Source organism: Magnolia sinica, chromosome 9 (assembly GCF_029962835.1).
Source record: "Magnolia sinica isolate HGM2019 chromosome 9, MsV1, whole genome shotgun sequence".
Classification (NCBI taxonomy): domain Eukaryota; kingdom Viridiplantae; phylum Streptophyta; class Magnoliopsida; order Magnoliales; family Magnoliaceae; genus Magnolia; species Magnolia sinica.
The window spans coordinates 5,102,611-5,128,683 of NC_080581.1; the positions used below are offsets into that span (position 1 = coordinate 5,102,611).

The 26,073-nt window shown below is 41.1% G+C and overlaps 1 protein-coding gene and 1 pseudogene across 1 annotated transcript; both read right to left on the reverse strand.

The window, feature by feature from the left end:
• Positions 1-9,545: 9,545 nt before the first annotated feature.
• Positions 9,546-11,311, reverse strand: LOC131256316 (rust resistance kinase Lr10-like; annotated as a pseudogene).
• Positions 11,312-19,062: 7,751 nt separating this feature from the next.
• LOC131256109 (LEAF RUST 10 DISEASE-RESISTANCE LOCUS RECEPTOR-LIKE PROTEIN KINASE-like 2.4) lies at positions 19,063-24,589 on the reverse strand. The gene is made up of 2 exons (XM_058257157.1): positions 23,960-24,589; positions 19,063-20,581 (listed from the first exon to the last, which is right to left on the reverse strand). Exons 1-2 carry the CDS (start codon positions 24,054-24,056, stop codon positions 19,434-19,436), a joined length of 1,245 nt encoding a protein of 414 aa, XP_058113140.1. The 5' UTR covers positions 24,057-24,589; the 3' UTR covers positions 19,063-19,433.
• Between the last annotated feature and the right edge of the window lie 1,484 nt (positions 24,590-26,073).

Below are 26,073 nucleotides of genomic sequence, written 5' to 3' on the forward strand. Positions count from 1 at the left end.
TGAATGTCATTAAAATGGATTAATGGGATAGACTTTCTAGAATCCGCGCAGAACTTAGGGCGTGTTTGGGCAGTGGGATTAGAAGGGATTAGGTGGGATGGGATTCATCTGAAAGCCATTCAAAGCTAGATTGACGGTTTAGATTATCCTGATGGTGTGGCGACATGGGCTCATGAGTTGTGACGTGTGCAAACGAAATTTATTCATCCAGGTTTGTGTAATCTTATCAACATATTGGATAGAAAATAAAGCGTTACCATAGGTACTTACGAATGTTTTAACTATAAAAATTATTGTCTTACTGCTATTTTGGTGTGGTCCACTTGAGCTTTAGATATGACTCATTTTTAAGTTCATGTCATAAATTGATCTCTCCAAATAGAGGCACGGTGTGGATGTAATAAATACATCATCTTGAGGCCACATAACTTTGATCTCATTTGAACCGTTGTGCAACTTGGAAACCGAGAGGAATGAGTCAAATCCAAAGCTCCAGCGGATTCCACAACAGAAAAGAGTGGGGACAGTGATGGCCACCATTAAAAACTTTTAAAGGTCGCAAAAGTTTCGATCAATATAATATTTGTGCTGTCCCATCATCATTCATGTGTTAACTTATGAACAGGTTGGATTTCAAATAAGCATCATGGAGCGCCTTAGGAAGGTTTCAACGGTGGGCATTACTCTTCTTACTGTTTTCTGTGGTGGGGTCCACTACAAAATTATATCTGCCTTTTTTTTTTCATGCCCTAAAATGATATCTCCAGATGGATGGACAGTGTGGATACAACACATACATTGTGGTGGGCCTTAAAAACTGGGTGACGTCACTTTAGTAGCGTGTCTCGCTACTCAACCTGTCAGTAGCTAACCCGCGTCCTGGAGAATTTCCCGACTGCAAATTCTACCTTTTTACTCACCGTCTTTTTCCGCCTAAATTTTATTTTTCCAAACTAAACCAATCTATACGGACACACTATTTTCAAACGGAAATAATCTAGCAATCAGCACAGCTACACCGTCCATTCTGTAGACATATGGCTATGTTATTAGTAGCACAGGTTATATCGTGCAAAGGCTCGTGACTGCAATGGCTCTGCTATCACAAGCCACGGTTATAATCCACAGCCATAGGTCTACGTAATGGAAAGTGCAACCGTTGTTAAAACAAAGGATATTTTCGTCTGAAAGTTGTATGTCTGCGTAGAATAGTTTAGTTTAAGAAAATAAAGTTTGGGAACGTTTGGATAAGTCGGTGAGTAAAAGGTGAAATTTACAGTTGGAAATTTCTCCCGCTTCTTGTCTTGGCACGACACGTACACGAAGGCTTAGAAACTTCGCTGTCTGGATACAAGTTGGGAGGGAACGTCCACCCTTGATTCGCACTGAGGGCCAACATGTTGTGCATGTAGAATCTAGAATCTAGTCCGTTCTGACCCTTCATCTGGTATGGATGAAAGGTCATCCAAAGCTCCCGATGTTTTGTGGTGAGCCCTGTTCAAATAAAGGCTGGATGCCCTCTCCCACATTGTTCTCTGTGTTGTGGTGCTTCTGAGTGCTGGATCAAGCTGATTTTTGGAGCCTATTGGTAATATTAGGTGATGCAACGGACGGACAGTTTGGATGGACTTCACACAACACGCGGGCCCCACATCTTCCGGTACAGGAAACAGGTGGACAGTTGAGCCTAACGAACTTATTTTTGGCCCAGGAAATCTAAATAGTAATAAACATGCACACGTGGCATCCAACCCATCCAATAGGTTGGCCCTACCATGAGGATCACCTTGTGGAAAAATCAGCTCATTTTACTCATTAGGTGAGCTGCACCATAGAAAATAATGACAACAGCTGATATATAATGCCATCCAATCCATTCAGAAAATGCATCCAGAGATGAATGGATACCGTATAATCAGACCATAAGAAACTCAGGTGGATCTACCACACGATTTTAGAGGTTTTATGCATGCGTGGGCCCACCTGAGTTTCGTATAATCCTGACTTTAATTTGGGTTCAAGAAGAACAAGAAGGGACTCGCATGATGGATGGATTGGATTTCATGCATGCAACCAGCCTTCCTGATCATGTCTCCAAGAAAGGGTATTTGGATACGATTTGGGGTGCATCCAAACGGGTCCCAGCCATTCGAATTCAAAGCATATATGATCCAATCAAAAACATGGAAGAGAGAAAATGGCTAACAAAAGGTTAAAAAAGAGAAATATGTAAGGCTTAAAGATTTTTGATATTTGGACCCCACAGACACATTGCATGGAAATGTCGTCTTTCCTAAATTGCCGCGTTGAAAAGCCTAACAAGATATTGGAATCCGCGTTGGACTTTTACATGTCCAGTCCCTCACGTCTAGGAACGGATTGGCTGCTTCCCCTGCCACTAGCCAATGGCTAGTGGTCGGTGCTCTGTGGGCCCTACCATGATATATGTGTTTCATCTATGCTTTCCATCTATTTTTCTATATAATTTTATGATATGAGACCGAAAATGAGGTATATCCCAATCTCAAGTGGACCACATTACAGAAACAGTGTTGATTGAACGTGGACCATTAAAAACTTTCTGGGGGCTATAAAAGTTTTGGATCAAGCTGATTTTTTTTGTCTCCTTCATCTAGGTCTGTATGACCAAATCAAAAGATTGACTTTTAAATAAAAGGTACAGTGGGCCTCAGGAGGATCTTAATGATGGATATCCAATTATTATTGTTTTCCTGTGGTGTGGTCCACCTAAAATTTTTATCCCTCTCGTTTTTTGTATCAGGCCCTAAAATGATATGTAAAAATAGAAGAACGGCATGTATAAAAGACATACATCATGGTGGGGCCCACAGACACCAACCACTAGCCACCGGGCTAGTGGCAGGGGGAGTAGCCAATCCGTTTCCCTCACTTCTTTACCTGTACTGCCAGTCATTCAAAGTGGGGGCCCACCTGATGAACGGTTTGGATTATCCTGACGGTGTGGCGACATGGGCCATTGAATAATACAAATGGGAGGAGACCTTGAGTTGAGACGTGTGCAAACAAATCTCTGCAACAACGAGGAAGGGAGCAAGGCGTACGACGCTTGATACGCAGGCACTTAGAAACTTCGCTGTCCGGGTACAATTTGGGAGCGAACGTCCACCCTCGATTCGCACACGTGTTGTGTATATAGAATCTAGGCCGTTTCTGACCCTTCATCTGGTATGGATGAAAGGTCAGCCAAAACCCTGGATGTTTTGAGGTGCGCCCTTGTTCCAATAAAGGGTGGGTGCCCTCTCTCGCATTGTTTCCTGTGTTGCAGTTAGAGGTGGGCAAGTTAGACCCGATTCGGTAGATCCGACCAGATCCGACCCGACTCGGTACCGTTCCGAACAGAACCGACGGCCTAGATCAGCCTGATCGAATCTGTCCATCCAGATCCGGTCGTTTTTCGGATTGGATTCGGATAAGGGTGTATCCGAACAGAACCGATCCGAAAACCCGGACCGGAAGGGTCCGAACCGACCCCGACCCGACCCGGGATATAAATATCCCTCTTTTTTTGCAAAATTCTTTCTCCACACCACATCTTTAGCTTTTCGTTTGGCGCCAAAAAATCCCGCCCAATATAGCCCCAACTCTATTTCTCTATCTCTCTTTATATGTCTCTCCCTATATCCGTCTATCCTTTTTTTGTTGAAGAAAAATGTAAGAAGAATGCTAGTTAGATATCCTGCAGTGGGTTTTGGAGTTTTCATGGGATTTCTCCGTGGGAGAGAAATATGCATGGAGAGCAGTTGGGTTTTAGAGATCGATTTTTATGTCGGAGAGGGAAATACATTGAAAATTGGTATAAAGATATGTAAGAGAGAGAGAGAGAGAGAGAGAGCAGGCAAGGTTAGCATATAGATATTTACTTGCTGGTTGATGGAAGCGTATTTGCTGGTGTACGATATGGATTTGCGCGTGTAACGTTAGCAAGGTCTGTGGGTCTGATTACAAGGTATGTGTTATATCCAAATTACTGTCTATCCATTTGCTTGAGGTCCTTGTGACCTTACGAACAGATGGGATGAAAATAAACGCTATGGTTGGCCGTACAAATTGTTCAACGGTGAAAATCATTATCTCCGCTTCTATTTATGGTGTGGTCCAGATGATCTTCTGATATGATTAATTTTTTAGATAATGCTCTAAAATAAACTCTAAAAACAGATGAATGGTATGGATTTACTAAATACATCACTGTAGGGCCATGTAACTTTGATCTCCTTTGAACTGTTCTTACAACTCGGAGCTTGAGGAGCGTCAGTGCTCGTCTTCGCACGACACGTGCAGAGTAGCTGTGTAGCTAGTAGGAGCTATAGCCTACTCCCCTTACACCAGCCATTGGTTGATGGTCGGTGCTCTATGGGGCCCACCATGATGTATGTGTATCATCCATGCCGTCCATCCTTTTTTATATATCATTTTATGATATGGAAAAAAAAAATGAAGTATATCTCAATCTCAAGTGGACCACATTACAGGAAAGAGTGTTGAATGAATTTTCACGGTTAAAAATGTTTCGGGGGCCATAAAAGTTTTGGATCAAGCTGATATTTATTTTTTCCCTTCATCTAGGTCTTTATGACTAAATCAACAAATTGGATGACAAATAAACAATACAGTGGACTTTAGTAGGATTTTAATTGTGAATATGCATTCATTATTTTTGACCGGTGGTGTGGCCCACTTAAGATCTATATTCCTATCATTTTTTATACCAAGCCTAAAATGATCTGTAAAAATTGATGAACGGCATGGATGAAACACGTATATCATGCTGGGGCCCACAAATCACCGACCGGAGTAGCCAATCCGTTTGCACTCGTACATAGAGCAGTCATTTAGCTGGTTGGAGCTATTGCCTATAAGACAGCAAGAGCTATAGCTGATAAGACAGCAAGAGCTAAGCAGCTAGTTGGAATCGGATTGCGTACTTAGCTCAGTAGGCTCTTATCGTACTGAGGTAACTTTGTTGGGCCCACCGTGATTGCATGTAGTTTATCCACGCCGTCCATCTGTTTTTCCAGATCATTTTAGGGGTTGAGACAAAAATTTAAATATATCAAAAGCTTCAGTGGACCATACTACAGGAAACAGTGGAAGGATTGATTTCCACCATTGAAACATTCCTAAGCCCCACTGTGGTGTTTATTTGTTTTGAATCATGCTAATATTTGTTTCTTCAGTTCATTCCAGTAGGAATGACGTTATTAACGGTATGGATGTCATGTAAACTCCACCGTCGAACCCAGGGAGGTTTCAATGGTAGGAATTTACCTAACCACTTTTTCCTTTAGTACGGCCCACTTAAGTCTTGGATCCTGTTAACTTTTGGTCTTATATTCTAAATGATCTCAAAAAACGGATGAACGGAGTGGATTCCTGGAAAACATCACGGTGGGCCCCACCTACGATCCCAGCACAGGAACGTTGTGGGAATGGCTTCTGCAGGAAATCCCATCTCTGTTTAGCGTGCCGTGCACGCCAATACAGGCCACCTGTACTCTCGAGCTCCGAGTTGTACGAACGGTTCAAATGAGGTCTACATTAGATGGGCCTCACAATGATGTATTTATTATATCCATACCGTTTATCCATTTTTTGTGGTCATTTTAAAGCATTTGGAGAAAAAATGAATCATATCTAAAGCTCAAATGGACCACACCGAGAATAGCAGTGAGGATAATGATTTTCACCGTTCAAAAATTCGATTCTTGCCAAATCCGATCCGACTAGTTTTCTTGACCGAGTCTGATTCGGTTTGGGTCAGGCCAACAACATGACGGATCTGTTCGGATAAGATGCTCCAGACCCGGTCCCGGATAGGATCGGATTCGGATTAGTCTAGGTAGCTTTCGGACCCAACCGAGTTGGACCAAATTCGATCCGACTCGGTGCGATGGCCACCTCTAGTTGCAGTGTATCTGAGTGTTGGATCAGGCTGATATTTTGGCACATGAGGTGATGTGCCTGTTAGGATCACCTGATGGGTGAGACTTTTGGGGTATCCTTGGATCTACTACGTGGTGGGTCACCAACATATGAATGAATTGAATCGTATAAAAGATAGCCCTACATGTGTAGATTATTGGTCCCTTTAAAATGCATGATCAGACAATTGTAGATTCCCTTGTCGTTGAATTAGATCCGCTAGAACTCATTTAGGTGCATATTGATAGTAGAAGTTGTTGTCCGAATGTCTTCAATCTGAATGGGAATAGGAGCATGACTGATTAATCAGACTAATCAATCAATCTAGTGAAACTTAGATTAAACAAATAGATCTCTACATAGTTTTGGACAAGGCCATCGATTTATCAACATAATTCGAAAAAACTAAGAAAAATCTTTGGATACTTTTGACCATGTTCGATTGATCGAATATGGGGGGCTCGATTGATTGAGGACCTCCTCGATTGATCGATGTTTAGATCGATGGCACGCGTTGTTTTGTATAATTACGTGAATTGTTTTCTATTTCAAGTGTAACATTGTGTATATATGAGTTTGTTCTAAAGAGAAGTTAGGATTTTCTAAAAGATTTTGCATGTGTAAGTTCATCTAATTTCTTGTAATTCATTTTAATAGTGAATTTGTTTATCGTTTTGTGCCGTAATTTTTTTCATAAAAAGTTTTCCATGTAAAATTGTGTATTCCTGTGTATGCTTTGTTACATTTATCTTTAACTTGTTAGATTCAAATTCAAGATTTACTTCTGCGGCCTCCTAATAAATATTCTATATTCAGTTCAAGATCTTACCACGAAGATGGAGTTGGATGATTTGATCAATCCTCCACTAATTTTGACCAATCTTCAAAGATAGATTTAGTTTGCTCCTCCAATGATCTAGTAACGTAAGCAAACTCGTCATTGGACGTGAGATCACCGGAGGGGAAGACTTTGATTGACATCTCTGGATGGAGTGAGTTGAATCAGTTTCATTTATAAGGTTTCAGGCCGGCCCGGGTCAGGTCAGGACCCTGACCAACTAAATTTTGGGCTTGGGCTGTGGGTCGGGTCTTAAGTGGGGCGTTGGGTGTACCCGGCCCGGTCAAACCCAGCTCATTGCCACCTGGAGGTTAGAGAAGTGGGCCAAAATAGATAAAATCATCATATGATGTGTTCATACGTCCACGAGTCAGTCTTGTTGAATTAAATATCATTCATGAAAATCTACTCCTTGTTCCAATTTCAACATCGTTGAAATTTCTAGTCCTTGTTCCCATTTCAACATCGTTGTCTGGAGCTGGTTCAGAAAGGGAAATTCTTTTTTGTTTATTACTCTGGAAACTTCTAGGAAACTTCATCCAGAAATGCTTACTTTTAGCTAAGTGCACTATAAGTTGTCCTCTACCTAGCGGATAACTTCCTACTAATCATGTGTGTGTGACATCCACTCTATCCAATAGGTTGGCCCCACCATGAGGATCATCATGTGCAAAAATCAGCTCCCTCCACTGATTAGGGGTACCACAACATAGAAAATAATATATAGCAGCTGATAAATAACAAAATACGGGTGTGGCCTGCCTGATGAGGGGATGGGTCTAATTTGGCTACTTGAGTTCATTCAAGAATCAAACCAAGCCAACAATTATCTAATATGTGTTGGCTCAAGCCATTATCAAGTCGGAATTGTGCTGGGCTTAGCCCCAAAGCCCAAGTTCAATAACAATGTAGGTCCACCATATTATTTACAGTGCATTATTTTATTACATTTTGTGCAACCAAACACAAGGTTAGTTAGATTTGTATGACTAAAAGTAAAATCTACTCTGTGTCAATGGCAAAATCCTTGTCTTGGACTCTTAGGGGGCTTCTGGATGGTAATTTACTTATGCCTCTAGCTTGTCTTAGTTTCTACTCATTCAAGGGGCATGTTTGATTACTGACATATTTATTAGCGTATAAGGTACAAAATTATATTTGTTTTTCAGCATCACATAAGTAATTATCCCTTATGTTTATCCGGTTCACCCTTAATATCCATGGTTTATCATATAAGGCCCACCATTGAAATAAATTATTTATCATGTGCTGCTCACCTTCAATGTCCATCGCTCATCATGTAGAGTCCATCTTTGATATTGACCATCCATTGTGTGGGCCCCACCTTCAATGTGGGTCATCCATCATGCAGAGCCCGATTTTGATGTGGGAAATTCATCATTAGGGGCCTACCTTTGATGTGAACAATCAATGGGTCATCCATAAGATGTGGACTACTCATCACGTGAGTCCTCTTTTAAACCATCCATCACATGGAGAGAGATAAGTAAACAAAGAAGTTGAAAATTTAAAAACAAAAAAATAAAAGCTTATAGGAAAAGTGACTACCATCATATAAGTTACTCTTTGCCGTGCTTATCAAATTAACTTAACTTAAAAAGATAGCTTATTAACTTATGTAAGTTTTAAGAATTACTTGTTGGGATACCACCAAATAAGTTACTTTTTCTACTTACAATAGCAGATAACTAACTTATTTGAGATGAGAAAAGTTGGGTTTAAGATAAATTATAACTTTTTTACTTAAAGTTAATTAATCACTTTAGCTTAATAAGTAGAAATCAAGATAAACTATTTAAGGCATAAGTATTGTTTACAACTATTTTTGATGTCGTCCAATAGAAAACCACCATGTAGTGACATTATGTGTTTGACACATATGGAAGACATACTCACATCCGAAGAGGTTCGCTTGGTCAGCTCACTCGACTTGACTCGAAAAAAATCAACTTGCCTTGGCTTGAAATTGGATTCAGCTCGAGTTGAGCTGATTTTTAGGGCTTAGAAAAAATTTCAAGCCGAGTTCGAGCTTACCCACGTTCGACTCAACTCGGATTGAACCTCAACTTGAATCGACTCAGATCGAATCAGTTCAGTGACTTGGTTGGTTTGATATTAATGGTGCTCGCCAAGTGTTTGATGAAATGACTCAACGAAATGTTGTTTTGGGTGCCTACATTCTCCGCATGATCAGCTAATGGGTGAAGAAGGAATGAATATAAAATTAATCATTACAAAAAAAAAAACTTCGTATCTTATGACTACTCTGATGTCTTGATTTTGATATTACTCGCCAAGTGTTTAATATAATACTTATAAAGTGCCATTAATGTTTTGCATTCCGTGAGAAAATAAAGATACACTCCATGTGTTTGAGAAAATGTGGCACGGGCTCGAACTTAGCTAAGCTGAGCTGATCGAGCTGGGCCAAGCTCAACTTAGTTCAACTCATGACAGCGACTAAGAATAGAAGGTGATCCGGTTGAATCTCCCTGTCTCAGTTGTTTGGATGAACACAAGACCAAATTAGTTGGTCTGAATTAATGAGTCAATATTCCATGTTTTTTTTTTGTTTTTTTTTTTTTTGAGAAAGTAGGGATTACAATCACCTGTAACTTTATTGCTTCTAAAAAAGATTTACATAAACCTTATACCCCGGCACCACAAAAAGGGTTTAGTTGATCATTACATTTCATACACTGTTTGTTCTTATTACATAAAATCATCCTACTTGGGACGAACTAGCGACTTGGCTTTCATACATAGCACCTCCAGTTACTGTTGAATAGCTGTCGGTTTCCTTCCCAACAACTGCATCCGCAGCTGCCGATAACAAATACAGAAACGGGTTTGGAGGCACGCCAATCTCCTCACCTCCCTCCAACATCTTCACCACACTACTCATGGAAGGCCTCGCTGCCGGAAGATACTGAACACACCACAATGCAACCATACACATTCTCTTTGCCTTTTCTCTATCCTCTCCTTCAATCCCACATACCGTCACCAACTCTTCCAATTCTCCACTCTCATACTTCTCCCAAACCCATCTGGGAAACCATTCCTGCCTCTCAGTCTGGTTGAAGTTGAGGTTCCTCCGCTGCCCCACAATCTCAAACAACAACATACCAAAGCTGTATACATCGCATTTATGGGTTATCGGGACCAGCATCCACAGCTCCGGCGCCGCATAGCCCGGACTCCCTCTCCCACCTGTCATGGTTGCATCAGTAGTGACTCTATTGCAAAGCTTTGCCAATCCAAAATCTGCATTCTTGGGTGAGTTCTTGTCGAGGAGGATGTTACTGGCTTTATATCATAGTGGATGATCGTTTCTTCGCACTCCTCATGCAAGTACGCAATTCCCATTGCAGTTCCAATTGCAATACAGTGCAATTTCTCCCACTCGAGTTTCTCGTTACTACCAAATAAGAAATTGTCCAGCGATCCATTCTCCATGCACTCATATACAAGCGCACTCAACCTGGGATGAGAGTAATATCTGTAAAGCTTGACAAGATTCGTATGGTAAGTTCTGCCGATGGTGTCGATTTCTGCCATGAATTGCTCTTCGATGCTCTTATCCAGATTGAGTACCTTCACTACCATTGGCCTGTTGGGGATGTATCCAAAGTAAACTACTCCGAAACTGCCAGAACCTATCCTCGTCATGTAATTTTGACGCAGTGATGAACGTGATGAGGATAAGTACTCCGAATCCACAGAGCTTCTCTGGACTCCTCACAGAGACTTCTCGAATCCACGAGGAAAGAAAGCAAAAAATAGAAATAAATTCTAAAAAATTCGAAATTGATTAATTGATGAATAAAAACGAGTTCACAATCCTTTAAATAGGGGTACCAAGTAATGAGAGAGAAATCAGAATCAAACTACAAATCAAACTCGTAGAATCCGCGACTTACTATAAATAGTAAACTATTTATACTTACTATTTATAGATGGTCGTGATGTCTACTAGTGCGCAAGGTTTTCTCACAAAAATAGTAAGTGTCCTATTTGGCTTCACCAAACCGTTCTCCTAATTATTCTAAGCTCTTTTCACGTTGGGCGCAACTCCTAAAGCCTGACGGATGAAGAGTTATAATCAAACTAAAACTTACTATTTATAATAAAAACGAAATTAAAACAGGGAAACGACCGTCGATTCAGGGGTTTTTCGCAATTCCGGGCTGCGCAACCCTGCATAGCGGGGTTGGTTGGCTTCAGTAGCTCGTTCTACCCCAAAATCATATATTTTATGTCAGATAACTCATTCCAGATTACAAGATACGCCCGATTTAAGGTTCCCGATTTAAGGTTCGATGGTCTGGATCACTTCTGTCGTCGACCGGGCCTTTTCTGATCCATTTTGGCCATGTAAACTGTCCGCGACCCGCTCTACATCAAATTTCTTGTGATGAGCTTCAGTTCTTGAGGTGAAAATCTGGGTTTTTCGCAGATGTTGTTGTCAAGAAACCGCTCCACCATCCGGCGCTATTGATTTGTTATATTGTGCATTTCGGTCGGATATTGGAAGAACAATATCAAAATGCAAAACACTACAAACGCAATTGCTCCCAACACTGCATGTTTCATAAGTTGGAATTCATAAGGGTGTGTTTGGTTGCAGAATCGAATTTTATTGAAGCTATTAGTCTAATGTAGGTGTAGGGGTGGCAATGGGTCAGGATGGTCCGCAGGTCCAATTGGCCAATCTACTTCTGAGGCAGGTTCGGGCCAGTCTAAATGGGTACTGGGTTAGTCTCTGGTTGGAAAATCGACCCATTTAAGTAGATGGGTCGGGCTCAAGTAGAACCCTACCCAACCCACTTGCCCGTGTGGCTAATAAATAGGCAGCACCAGACTAGCTGCCCCAATAGGCCTAAAGCCCAAAACAAATTAATAGGTAAGTACAGATACATGCATGTGATTTATGTTTGTATCATAGATTAAAAACATAAAAACTCCACTCAGACTCGAAACCCTAGTTGAGTTGAGTTGACCCAAAAACTCAAGGGCAAGTTTTAATTGAGTAATGACAAGGTGGAGTGTGTTTTTTTTTTCATATCTCTGTGAAATGTGGGTGAGTCGATCAACAAGGACGAGTCAAATCAAGTTTTTAAACTATGGTTTGCATGCATCTCCTAAATAGGCAGGGTGCATATATATATATATATATATATATATATATATATATATATATATATATATATATATATATATATATATATATATATATATATATATATATAGCCCGATGTTCCATTTTTAAACCCAGTGCAGCTGTGCCGGGTGGGTTCTGCCCGACCCAATTACAAATAAATGGTTTTGGTTCGGGGCTGGGCTTGATGAAATTTTGATGTAGAGCAGGTTGCAGATACTTTCATGGTAAAGATGGACTAGAGAAAGCTTGATTGGAGGTGGAAATGATTTGGATTGTCGGAACCTGAAAACAGTTTTATCTTGCAAAATAAGATGAATTTTTTGATATATTATATACGATTTTGGGGCAGGAGAGCTTACTTAGGCTGACCAACCCTGCTATGCTGGGTTGCCATGACAGATTTTGGAGATTCCATCATATCAATGGTCAAAAGTCTTGTTTAATTTCATTTTTACTATAAATAATAAGTTGAGTTGTAAAAGTGATGTAGAGCAGGTCACGGACACTTTCATGTCCAAGAGGGACCAGAGAAGGCCTAATCTCGACTCGACCACTAGCTGACCTCAGCTCAAACTCGGCTTGATCCTCGAGCCTGACTGGCCAGCTCGGCTTAGTTCGGTCAGTAGCTCGGGTCGAGTTCGAGTCAAGATCAAGCTGAGTTTGCCATTGAGGCATTTCCACAAACAGCTGGACTACACCTTCAAAATCCCTCTGTATGTGAAACAGAAGTAATGATTTTACAGGTATTTTATCAAACACCTTCTAAGCAACATAAAAACCAAGAAAAACTAAGAAAAAAGAGTATTTGTTTCATGTACATACCTTCCTTGCCACCAGCAATACTTTGTTGAGTCATTTTATCAAACACTTAGTGAGCAACATCAATGGCAAAGTAACCGAGTCATCGAATTGGTTCGATCCGAGTTCGAATCGAGCTGAATTCAATCCGAGTCGAGTTGAGTCGAGCTGGGGCCTGCTCAAACTCGACTTAACCTCATTTTTGAACTCAAAAAATCAGCTTGACTCGGCTCGAACTTAGCTTCGAACTGAGTCAAATTGAGCTTTTTCAAGTTGAGACGAGTGAGCTAACCGAGCTAGTTCGGTTCGTGTACACCCCTACCATCAAAACCTTAAAACAAGCATATCTTACAAACTTGAATGATTTACTCGACCTACCATATATGATTTTGGGGTAGGACAAGCTACCTTAGCCAACCAACCCAACTATATCGGGTTACCCACGCCAAATTTGCGAGATTCCATCATATCAATGGTAGAATTCCATATTTAATTCCGTTTCTATTATAAATAGTAAGTTTTAGTTTGATTATAACTCTTCATCCATTGGGCTTTGGGAGTTGTGTCAAACATGAAAAGTGCTTAAAACAATTAGGAGAATAAAATGGTTGAGCTAAAACTTAATAAAATAAATAAATTTATTATTTATAGTAACGAATTTCTAAGAGTTTTAGAGAAGTTCCGTGGATTCAGAGTAATTATTCGTGAGAAAGACGGTGATCGACCTCACCGTGTTCATCCCTACTTCAAAAAGTCATGCCATGGGCCAAATGGACCCTTACTATTTTTAACCGAAAACCATGAAGTCTAATAAGTTACATGTTTAGGGTGTTTCAGTTGGAGTGTAGGTCCTAAGTTTGAGGAAGACTATGATCATCGAACTCATCACCACTCTTCTTGCATCAATTTTGAGGGAGGGGGATTCCTACAACGGGAAGCTAGGTGGGGCCACTGTGATGTTTATTGAAAATACGACCATACATCCATTTTTATGGAAACGGATTGGCTACTCCCCCGGCCACCGGCCTGGTGGTGGTGCTCTGTAGGCCCCACTATGATGTATGTGTTTCATCCATGCTGTACATCTATTTTTCTAGATCATTTGATGTTATAAAACCAAAAATGAGTCATATCCCAATCTCAAGTGGACCACATTACAGGTAAAAATGTTGAATGAACGTCGACCATTAAAAACTTTTTGAGGGCCATAAACGTTTTGGATCAAGCTGATCTTTGTTTTTTCCCCTTCATCTGGGTCTATTTGACCTAATAAACAGATTGGATGTCAAATAAACAGTACAGTGGGCCTTAGGAGGATTTAAATGGTGGATATCCAATCACTATTGTTTTCCTGTGCTGTGATCAACCCGAGATTTATATTCCTCTCATTTTTGGGATAAATCCCTAAAATGATCTGTAAAAATGGATGAACGGAATGGATGAAACACATACACCATGGTGGCACCCACAGAGCACCGACCATCAGCTATTGGCTGGTGGCAGGGGAGTAGCCAATCCATTTCCCGTTTTACATATCTCGTAACGAGATGGGCCCCGTACGACTAGACGGGTATGTAAATGCTAACCGTTGAAACCTCCCTTGGGTGCACCGTGATGTTTAAATGTCATCCATACCGTTCGCAAGGTCATTCCTACTGGGATGAACTGAAAGCATATATAGCCTTATCCAAAACTTTTGTGACCACACGAATGTTTCAACAGTGGAAGTTCAATCCTCTGTCGTGGGGCCCACTTGAGTTTTGGATGTGCCTTAACATGATATGTAAAAGCGGATGGACGGGGTGGATTTACCACGAACATCACTGTGAGTCCCACCTAACTTTCCGTTGCAGGAAGTGCCTGCAGGCAATCGGTGTCTAATTTTGAGTGGGTTAAGTCAGGCCACAGGCTAATCGATCATGGACGGTTAAGATTGATAGATAACCCTTCCACGTGTTATATAGAAAGATGGGTTTACCATATTCCCATTCTTCCTTCTCTACTGCATCATCTCTCTCCATTGATATCATTTGGGTTAATGAAAACAGGCACCTAGATTCTGGAATTCCAACCGCAGAAACGAATTGTATGGAATTGTAGGTGAAATGATCAGGTACTGCCATCGGTACCATAATCTAACCGTACTATGCCTTTTTTCACTCCAACAATCACATGGATGGGACATCCGAGCCATGAAAAAGGTCAGTGTCAGCATGAGTATCATCTGGTGTGAAAATAAGGCCAATCCAGTCATCAGTTGGGATAAACCTAGATATTGGATCAAATCAACAGCCGTCCACTTATTTCAATGGCTTGCCCCGCCTGATGAGTAGATCCAATCTATTATTATTCCAGGTCATCTTCAAGATGCATGGGTCATACCATTTTCTCAGATCGGATGTTCTACACGTGTGACAGGTTGGCTCATACAGGGGGCTAGATGCTTACCGGTAAAAAAGATGTGTAGCTTATCCATGCTTCTGAGGTTGGAGACTCAAAACAACTAGAGAATGAAAGGAGAGAGCTTGAAACAGGAAATAGGCAATCATTCAATGAAAGATAGAGGCTTAAATAAGAAGAGGAAGAATTGTAAGGTCCTGATTCATTGGGACCCGAATAGTATCCTAATGCGAGAGCATGGACGGGTTGGGGTGTGGCTTCGGTGGATCCGATCCCTGACTTTGGGGCCACCATGATGTATGTGTATTATATCCCAGCCGTCCATCCTTTTCATGGGATCATTTTAGGGTATAAGCCCCAAAATGTAGCAGATCCAAATATCAGGTGGACCACACCAGAATAAACAGGGGTGATTGACCATTAAAAACTTCTAGGGGACTATGTGGTCTTTTCATCCAGATCTTTGTGACCTTATCAACAGCTTGGATGGCAAATAAACATTCAAGTGGCCCACTGCTGTTTCCTGTGCTGTAGTCCACATGAGATTTGGATATGCTCTATTTTGGGTCTCATAAGGAGTACCTTATCCATGGTGCATCCTCTAAATTCAACGGTCTGGATCACTGGGCCTTGTTCTCCACTTGTGTGAAATAGATTAATTAGTACACTATTAATGTACAATTGCGTTGTAACCGAGTAAAATAAAACAAAATAAAGCAATTTATTATATTTCGTTGCAATTTTCCATAAAGTTGTGCTCCAATAAGTTGATGTTGGGTTTTGTCCGAAAGATCCTGACCGTTTATATGATGGTCTTCACACTAGATGGTGATACTACAAGAAGCTCGTAGAATGTAATATTTAAAACGTAATTATTTTTCCATTGATCGAGAGTTTAGCATTTTCCAATCTTGTAAATTTTTGAGACAGGCACCATCAGCTACGTATCTCGTCAGATCAACGGTTTGGATCATCAAACATGACGGCCAGATCCGATGGTTCTATTCCCAGACGTTGCAAACCGTATGAAGAGTCTTGCTAAGCCCACACGCTATGTGACGATCAACCCGATAGGTGCAAGATCCAAGCCGTCCATCAGGTGAATCCCAACGTTAGATGCATCAGATGACATCCTAGCCTCGCCACTAATCTAGTGGGCCATAATTAAAATAGAAAAAAAATGAAAGGGTAGAATAATCTCAGCTAATCTTTTCTCCGCTGCAATTTTTTTTATATAACATTCTGGCCCACGCTATTTGTTCAGTCGCCTAATTTTTGTCTATTGCATCTTCACAGTAAGATCTGATGGACGGCATGGATCTTGTACCCATATGCCACGCTGGAACATGTAACAGCGCGTAGAGAGCTGCCTCGTACACTCGCGTGGACTGGGTCAACCTGTGGTCAAAAGATAAGTCATTCAACCGGAATGAATAGAAAAGAAAAAGATAATAATAAAAACATTTTTTGTTCATCCCATCTATTTTATCGTATCTCATGCCCATATTTGCAGCTGCGACGTCTGGAAGGGTTACATACAAAGGCTCCGTATATGCTACGTTGTACGCGTGTGAAAGATTTTGAAATTTCAACAACCTATGGCTTAAAAATAAGATCGGCACAAGCAGTTGGGAATGTAAAATTGTAGAGAGTCCATGCAACAAAGAGATATATGGATACTATGTTGTGATCTGAGTATGACATTCACTCCCTCGAAGTTTTGGATAGTGCTGACATTTGTTTTTTTCTTTTTCACCCTCTTTGTCATCGCGGTGGGTCCCAGGAAAGTTTCATCGTTGGGTGTTTTAATCCCTACTTTTTCCTGTGGTGTGGCCTACTTACGTTTTGAATGGACTTATTTCCTGTGCTCATGTCCACGAATGAGCCACTGTAAATGATGGACGGAATGAATATCACACACGCATTAGAGTAGGTCCCACTAGAGGTGAGCATCGAGTCGAGTCGGACCGGATTGGATCCAACTCGACTCGGTCCGAAACTTTCAATGCCCTGACCCGATCTGATCCGGGTCCTCTGACTCAATCTGATCCGTCACACTACTGGCCTAACTTGTAACCCCTCTCAACATTTGTTCATGAAGCGGACTGGCAAGCACGACGCCAGTTGGTGTATTGACGTCAGCAAGTTCTGTGGGTCCCATCATGAGGTATGTGTTATATCCAAACCATCCATCCATTTGGTGGGCTCGTCTTAAGGCTTGAGCCAAAAAATAAGACAGATCTAATGGACGGATTGGATCGAGTCAAAGGACCAGATGGCTACTCCCCTACCATCGGCCAGTGGCCGATGGTAGGTGCTCTGTGGACCCACCGTGATGTATTTATTTCATCCATACCGTCCATATATTTTTCTAGATCATTTTATGGTATTAAACCAAAAATGAGGTATATCCCAATCTCAAGTGGACAACATTACAGGAAATAATGTTGAATGAACATTGTGCGGACCGAATTGGATCGGATTGGATCCCAGATCAGATGGGTCCGGATTGGCCACTGATCCGAACCTGACTCAATGTACGGTCGGATCTAAGTGGGCCTACTCAATCCGACCCGATCCTAGCATTCGATTCGGATCGAATCAGATCCGGTCGGATTCTACCCAGCTCTAGGTCCCACGGAGCTTTTATTTGCAGTCTCCTTGCAGGAAATTCATGTCCAGGATTAGGGTTATTTACTGTGAGGTAAATAGTGAAATGATGCATGAGGACAAGATTGATCATGCGAAATGTTGCAACTATCCATGTAAGCCTTAGATGGAGAATTTCATAAAAATATCTCATATTAGAAGATCCTACTCCTTCATGCATGACTCATATCTTGATTTCGATGTTGCTCATGGAATGTTTAATGAAATGCATACAAAGTGTTCTTATTGATTTGCATTCCCAGTGTGGGATATTAAATATATAATTTATGTGTTTGAGAAAATGTCAGACATGCTCAAATTCGGCTCGAGTAGTCCTGAGCTGTTGATCGAACCGAGCTGAGCTAGCCAATCAAGCTCAAGGACCAAGACGAGCTGAGTTCGAGTTGGGGTTGGTTGCTGGCTGAGCCAAGCTGAATTCTACTAAATTCGACTCGGTTTGACTCGTATACAACTCTACCTACAGAGTAGCCATAAAAATGCAATCAAATTCCTTTCAAGACAAACTTCAAAATAACTTGTTTGGATGCCCTATTCACTAAATTGCAATTATTAATTTAACAAGGTGGAAATGATCAAATTGTGATTACCTTCACTGCCATTATTGGATATGAGGAAGTTGAGCTCCAAATTATTGCTACATTAGGAGATAAAGTGACTAACCAAGTCAATACCACATCATCACAAGCCAACGACATGGTCAACACATCATTTGCGCTCCTTTGTAACAATTGTATTGAGGCAGTTTGGCTTGAGAAGTAGACGGTCATTTCGATGTCTAGAAAATAGCTCATGTGGAAATGAAATCTAAGTCTCCAAGCAAATTCGTGTTTGGGCTATTAGAAATACTTGGAACTGGTTTTCCTGATGCGATCAGTTTCCACCAAAAGAGAAGTTTTGAAATTCCTTGGCATGAGCTAGCTTGCAGATTCCAAGGGGGCCCGTCTGTTGAAAATATAATTTGAAAATAAAAATATTGGAGAAATGTCTAGAAAGCTTCTAGAAAGTATTTAGAATGTGTTTAGGAAATATCTAGAAAGTGTATTAGATTAGTTTGAGTTTCCTAGGTAATTAATGCTTATCGTAGAAAGTTGTGACGCATTTACTCTTGTTTGTAAATCCTTCCTCAAGAGTCTATAAAAAGGATCTTCGTATGCATGAAAAAAAATAATAATAATAACAACAAAAATAAGAAAGAAATTCTTCCCTTCCAACAATTCAAAGCATTGTAATATCCGCTTTTATAATACAAAATATACAAAAGCATTATACTTGCAATACTCCGAGTCTAAGAAAATCTCTTCTTCGTCTCCTCCTCCAACACCACCAACGTTCATATTTTTGAATTCCCTCTCTTTTGAATATGTATGATATAATTGCTGGCGATCCTCGGCAAAACCCAAATACAGCTTTTGGATTCCACGGAATTTCCCCACTACCCAAACATGAGATACAGAATTTCTTTCTTATGGATTTTACTACTAAGCAGAAAAGAAAGAAAGACAGAAAGAAAGGGAAATATCTTCAGACCCTTCTAAATTTCTCGCATCCAAACGACCCCTTGTGTGTTTTCCGTGGTAATCATCCGGGAATCAGATATTCGTCGGTTGAGGTCGGAGAGAACCAAGTTGAGATAGCAGATAACCAAATAGTAGTGTTCGAACTAACTGATGAGGTTGAGATCCTAGCATTTCGACAAACATGAGATGACATTTGAGGGAAAGGATTCGGCGGTCCATGCAATGTCATTTCCCCTTCCATTATCTTCACAACAGTACTCATCGAAGGCCGGAGCTCTGGTTGATGTTGGACACACCATAATGCTACTATGGCCATTCTCTTTGCCATCTCTTTGTCTTTCTCATTGATCCCCAAACAGCTCACCATCTCTTCCATTGTTCCTTCATCGAACTTATTCCAGACATACATCGGCAGCCAGTGCAAGCTCCCAGAGTTTTTAGAATCCAAATTCCGCCGCCTCCCAAGAATCTCAAACAACAATTTCCCAAAACTATAAACATCGCATTTTGAAGTGACCAGAAACTCTGACCACATTTCCGGGGCGGCGTAACCAAAGGTTCCCTTGAACCCTGAAATGGGAACATGCGTCGCGTCCCGGCTATAAAGCTTGGCCAGCCCAAAATCGGACACCTTGGGTTTCAACTCCACATCAAGCAATATATTCGCGGGCTTCACATCATAGTGAATTATTTTATCTGGGCAATCCTCATGCAAGTAGGCAATGCCCTTGGCAGTTCCAATCGCAATGCTATAGAGCTTCTCCCATTCAATCTTATTCTTCTCTTTGTTGAATAAGAAGCCGTCAAGCGAGCCATTCTCCATGAACTCGTAGACCAGCGCTTTCAATCGCTTGTCGAAGCAAAACCCATAAAGCTTTACTAGATTGGGATGGTCTGTTCTTCTGATCAAGCGCACTTCCGCCTCAAACTGGCATCTGATTAGCTTATTTGACCAATCGCCATGAAGGACCTTAACAGCGACTGACACGCCATCATCCAGTGTTCCTTTGTACACTACCCCGAATCCGCCTTGGCCCAGCTTGTTCTTGAAATTGTTGGTGATGATATTGAGCTGGCGTGACGAGTACATGACCAGCTTCTTTTTGATGATGTCGATGGTCGTGGCATCGTCTGGAGGAGCCGACGAGTTGCGTTTGATGTCTTCATTTTCTCGGATGCAGAGATATAATATCCAGCCGACGACGATCACTGCAGCGATGATCAAAAGCAATTGACAACATGAGAATCTATTGCTAGTTGGAATGATGATTAATGGGCATGTTCATGTATTAGAACCATGCCAAGGATCAGTTTCTAGAGCGTTTCTACACAAAGCCCATCAATTTGGACCGTCCAATCAGTGGACCACTTCTTGGGTAGGTTGGTGGACGATCCTGTGCTTAAATGATACATACAATCTCAGTTTATGAACCATCTCTACCATCCAATTTGTGAACATTCATCAATCTGGGAGTCCACCTGATTGACTCGTACACTGAGGAAGTGTGATGGATGATACACAGGACTTATAAATCACTTAGATATTGTCTACGTAGCATAAAAGTAATTCAAATTAACCTGCCAGAGGATCACAGTTTAGATATATCATGAATAAAAAAAACACAGTGACTGATTTATTATTTTTTTAAAAAGGAAATTCATTAATAAACGACCTTTACAACCCTTCGGGCGGGTTCCCACAAAAAGGAAAGGAATCACACCTATCATATGCTACCTACTAAAAGGACCCGCACCAAGGGACTGGACCAGAGAGGCTGAACAAAAACATCCCCTAAAACCCACCCATCGAGCGGAAAAAAAAGAAAAGAAAAAGAAACTAAGCATGAAGGATACCCAGCCCAGCCCTATCGAGGACCAAACTGCCGCTAATCCTCCTTGGCAACTCCGAAGAAGAGCGATAAAAAGAGTTGGCGCAACCTTCGGAAGCCATCCTGGCTAACGCGTCAGCCATTTCCTTCACGGAAAATGTGTGTAAAGGAGAGGTTTAGGCCACGGCTAAACCGATTAATGGCTCCTAGTCTGTACCAAATATTCCAAGGACAATAGGGCTGGGCTATCAATTGCAATTAGAAACGATTCATTCAGTGTGGTTTATATAAAGGACATAGGTAGAATCATTTTAAGGGAACAAAAAGTAGAAAACAAAAAAAAAATAATAAAAATAAAAAAATAAAAAAATAAAAAAATAAAAAAATTATTTTATTTTCTCTTCTATACTGGGCATAAGATCAAATACTCTAAAGTGATGATGGATTTATTCTTGATGTAGTCAGGAAAAATCACGCTAGGCGTTGTAATCTAGAGGTAGCATATCATGGGATTCGGTTGCACTAGCCAAATCAATCAAGGGACACGAAATATTTCAAAGAAAGTAATATTATCCATGCCACATCTAACATTGATCTATATTTGGCGATTTTGGTTCTTCCAAACAAGTTTGGGGTTCCAATTATTTTTTATTAATTCTAATTCCTGCTTATAAATGCACAACATATCAAGCATTAATCTGTGCTAGATCACCATAAAATCTTTTGAAAAAAATCATAAATTGGGTTCAGTGATTGTAGTTAGTTTATGAGCCATGGCGTATGGACCATGGGACTCCAATGAGTCTGGTGTGACTTGTCTGAGTTGAATTGAACTAGGTCAAACCTGATTCGATTCAATGCCATGAGTCACCCCTGACTTGGGTGAATCACGACTCAGGTCGGGGAGAAAGTCAGGTGGAGTCCCCCAAATCTTAAATCATGGATTGGGCACTAGAATGGTTTATATACCAGTTTCAATATAAAAATTTTGTATATAGAGACTTATTTCTCCTTATTGCTATTAATGTTTATACACCAAGATCAATGTATAATTCTTGGCCCATACCAGAGCTTTCTTTTGGCCTGCCCGGAGCCAGATCTTGGTTTGAGTCTAGCTAGGTTTTTTTCCATATGGCTACACTAAACTTGGACATACCTCGACCTGCCATAAACCCATCCCCATTGACCGTCCAAGTTACTAGGCTGATTGGCTAGAACCAACTTGGACTCAGATGTTTCTCTAGTAGGCTGGAACGAGCCTGGGTTAGTATCTAGCTTACTAACCCAGCTTGTGGTTGATGGATGTTTTAAATCTGTTAATATATAACAGGGTTTGTTGATGCCATCGACATACCACTCAATGCCATCGGAAAAATTTAAAAATTTCATATTAGTTGCTAGAATGTTTTGGTGTTGATACTTGATGTTATCGAAGTAAGTTCAATGACATCAACGGTCTTCGATAGCATTGATGGTCCCATCAAAGACATGCGTAGAATTGTTTAAGTGCTGAATTTGTTTCCTATTCTTGTTGTGATAGTATATATATCGGGTGTAATTGGGATTATGGTATAAAGATGACTTTCTAATTCATTCTTAAGGGCTTCAAGAGCATAGTTAGGGCTTATGAAGTGGATTCGATGGTTATTCGAATCAGTAATACTCTACCTCTTGTAATTTCTGCCTTCATAGTGCATACCCGTTGCTCTATGTTGTGATTTTTTTCTCGCAATGATTTTTCCACTTAAAATTCGAATTGTTCTTGTTTGGACTTGGTTATGTGATTGTGAGTATTTTGCTTGATTCATCTCTCGATGTTTTCACAGTTCCTCAACATAGCTTAACCTCACTTATTAATTTATAGTAAAGGTAGCAATGGACTAAGCAACCTATGGGTTAATTAGTCCCACCGGCTTCTGAGGGAGGTTTAGGCCAAGCTAAATGAGTAGTGGGTCACTTTGGTTTAGAAAATGTGGTCTTTTTTAAGTAAAAAGGTCGGCCTTCGGTTGAACCCTACCCAACTTGATTCACCCATATAGTTATAAATGACTCGGGTGAAATGATCCAACCCAAAGCGAGATGCAAAATAAAAAAGAATAACTAAATATTTGCATATAATCCACATATGCTTCTTTGCATCTGATAATTTTTTATAACTAAATATTTGCATATAATCCACATATGCTTCTTTGCATCTGATAATTTTTTATTTTTTATTTTTTTAAAAGAACATCTCTCATATGGTTCTTTCACACCTAATATAATTTGGTATCACGGTTTTCTACTTATTGCTTCAACTATAACTTTAGTTTCAAGTTCTATTCTTAAAATCTCCTCTCACCATGCAGTTTTGGGTCAAACCCAACCCAATTATAACTAAATGGGTTGAGCCCGGATTTGATGAAATTTAAGTGGGTCAGGTGGGGCTATATGTTTATGGGTCAAGGGTCGATCAGGCTGGAATTCTTGGCCTGTATAATAAATGGGTTGGTCATGGGCTGACCTAGATTTAGCTTGAACTCGACAGACTGCTAAGGGTCGAATACTGTGTCATATCCCATAAATGTTGCGGCCTACCGTACAAACAACATGGTCGGTCGGGTTGAATTTCTTGGCCTGTCTACTTAACGGTTCGGACATGGGCTGACCTCGACTCGTCCTGAACTCAACATACTGCCACCCCTGATTTACAGTCAGGGGCGACTACCGTGTCTGTGTGTACGGGAGAGAGAGAGAGAGAGAGAGAGAGAGAGAGTACCAATTGCGATGAACGTTAAGGTTACATATAGGATCTGTACAGCGTCGGACATCTGTGGCTGCGGGCTGGGAGAAGGAGAGAGAGATGTTCTGGTCATTGAAGCCTGTGGCTGCCGGCCGAGAGAGATGTGATTTCGTGCTGATTTCGTTCTTAGCGATAATTTCTAGGATTATCCGGTATCCTCTGTAATACCTGGTGTAAGAAACAGATACAATACCCGACGTCTGTGGGGCCCATTATGTTGCTTGTGTTACATCTAACCTGTCCATCAAGTTAGCCTCTCGACGTTAGCCCTACTAAACAGAAATTAGCCCGCAGGTGGGCCACACCATAGGGATCAATGGAGAGTGGATGCTAACAATAGGTTTCTTTTTCTTTTTTTTCTTTTTTTTCTATTCGATCCAACCCGTTCACCAGGTGGGACTAACCGAGATAAAGGGACACTCCACACATGAGCAGAACCCAAAAGTTCGGCCAGCTACAGGAGGGGGAAAATGAACAATTCACACCTGAGATTTTGGTGTGGCCCACCTGAGTAATGGATCGGGACCGTTTCTTAGCATTACGGTGAACACATGGGATTTCATATGATGGACGGAATAGATGTCACACACGAGTGTTGGACACAGCTGCATACAACAGATGTTGCAGAAGATTACCGTCCGTGCAGAGTGGGGGTAGGGGTGTGCACGAGCCGAGCTAGCTCGCTTGACCCGAGTCGAAAAAGCTCAGGTCGGCTTGGTTTGAAGTTAGAGTTCAAGCTGAGTGCAGCTGATTTTTTTAGCTTGGAAATGAGTTCAAGCCGGGTTCAAGGTAGCCCCAACTCAACTCGACTCAAATTATACTTGGCTCCATTCGAATTCGGATTAAACTAATTTGGTGGCTCAGTTACTTTGATATTGAAGTTGCCCACCGAGTATTTGATGAAACGACTCAAATAAGTGTGGCTAGTGGCAAGGAAGGTATATACATGAAATAAATACCCATTTTTATTGGTTTTTATGTTGCTTAGAAGGTGTTTGATAAAATACTTTGAAAACCATTGCTAATATTTCTCATACAGTGGGATTTTGAAGGTGCAGTCCATGTGTTTGTGGAAATGCTACACGGGTGAACTCAGCTCGATCAATTGGCTCGAACTTGGCTTGAACTGCTCTCAGCTGGTGAACGAACCGAGCCGAGTCGATTTCAAGGTAAGGTCAGATACTGGCCGGGCCGAGTCAAGCTGAGGCCAGCTCGACTCGGTTCGACCCAATGTACACCGTTGGATGACACTCATGTAACCATCTTGGACCATTTCACAGGTAAGCAACCCAAGCTTGCTAAAATCCAGAGTCCCGCATCGTAGTAACGTGCAGGAGCTTGTTCTCACCGTTGGATGACATTCATGTAACCATCCGGACCATTCATCAGGTTGTGTACACTGTAAAGATGTTCTTGACTGAAAATAAAATAATATTGGTCCACTGCTCAGGCATATCAAGCTTGTAAGAGAAAAATGAACGGTTGGAAAAACATGTGCAGCACTCGGAGTTAAACGGACACGTGGGCTCACTTGATGAGTGTACTACTATCTTTGGTTCAAAGCTTCCACTGCCTAATGAATGGCCCAGATCCATCGCGTGCTTGACATGGAACTGTGATGTAGATCCATTATCTAACAAAACCCGACAAGGTTTACATTTGACCATTTCCTTCCGGTAGTCCGAAGCAGTTCATCGACAAGCCCGAGAACAGGCTTATTTGCAAGTGCTGCTCGTGGGTCCCACCGGGGTGTTTTTATCCCATCCAACCCGATCATCAGCATCAAACCATCATAAGATTTGAACAGTGTAAAATGATCCAATCCAACCATGATGAAGGCCACCACATGAATATGAAGGTTTTTTTAATAGTTGTACACTTTTTTTTAATGATGTGGCCTATCTAGTGATTTTATATCCCAATTTCGTGGGATCTCATCATCGTCATCGTTACCACGTGATGCACGGATTGGATGGAATATGCACCACTCGAGTGGCTCCACAACAGACAACCATGGACAACCATCCAATCATCTCCAAATTCAATTAGTGCCACATGATGGTTGGATCTTCCTCATTTTTTGGTCGTCC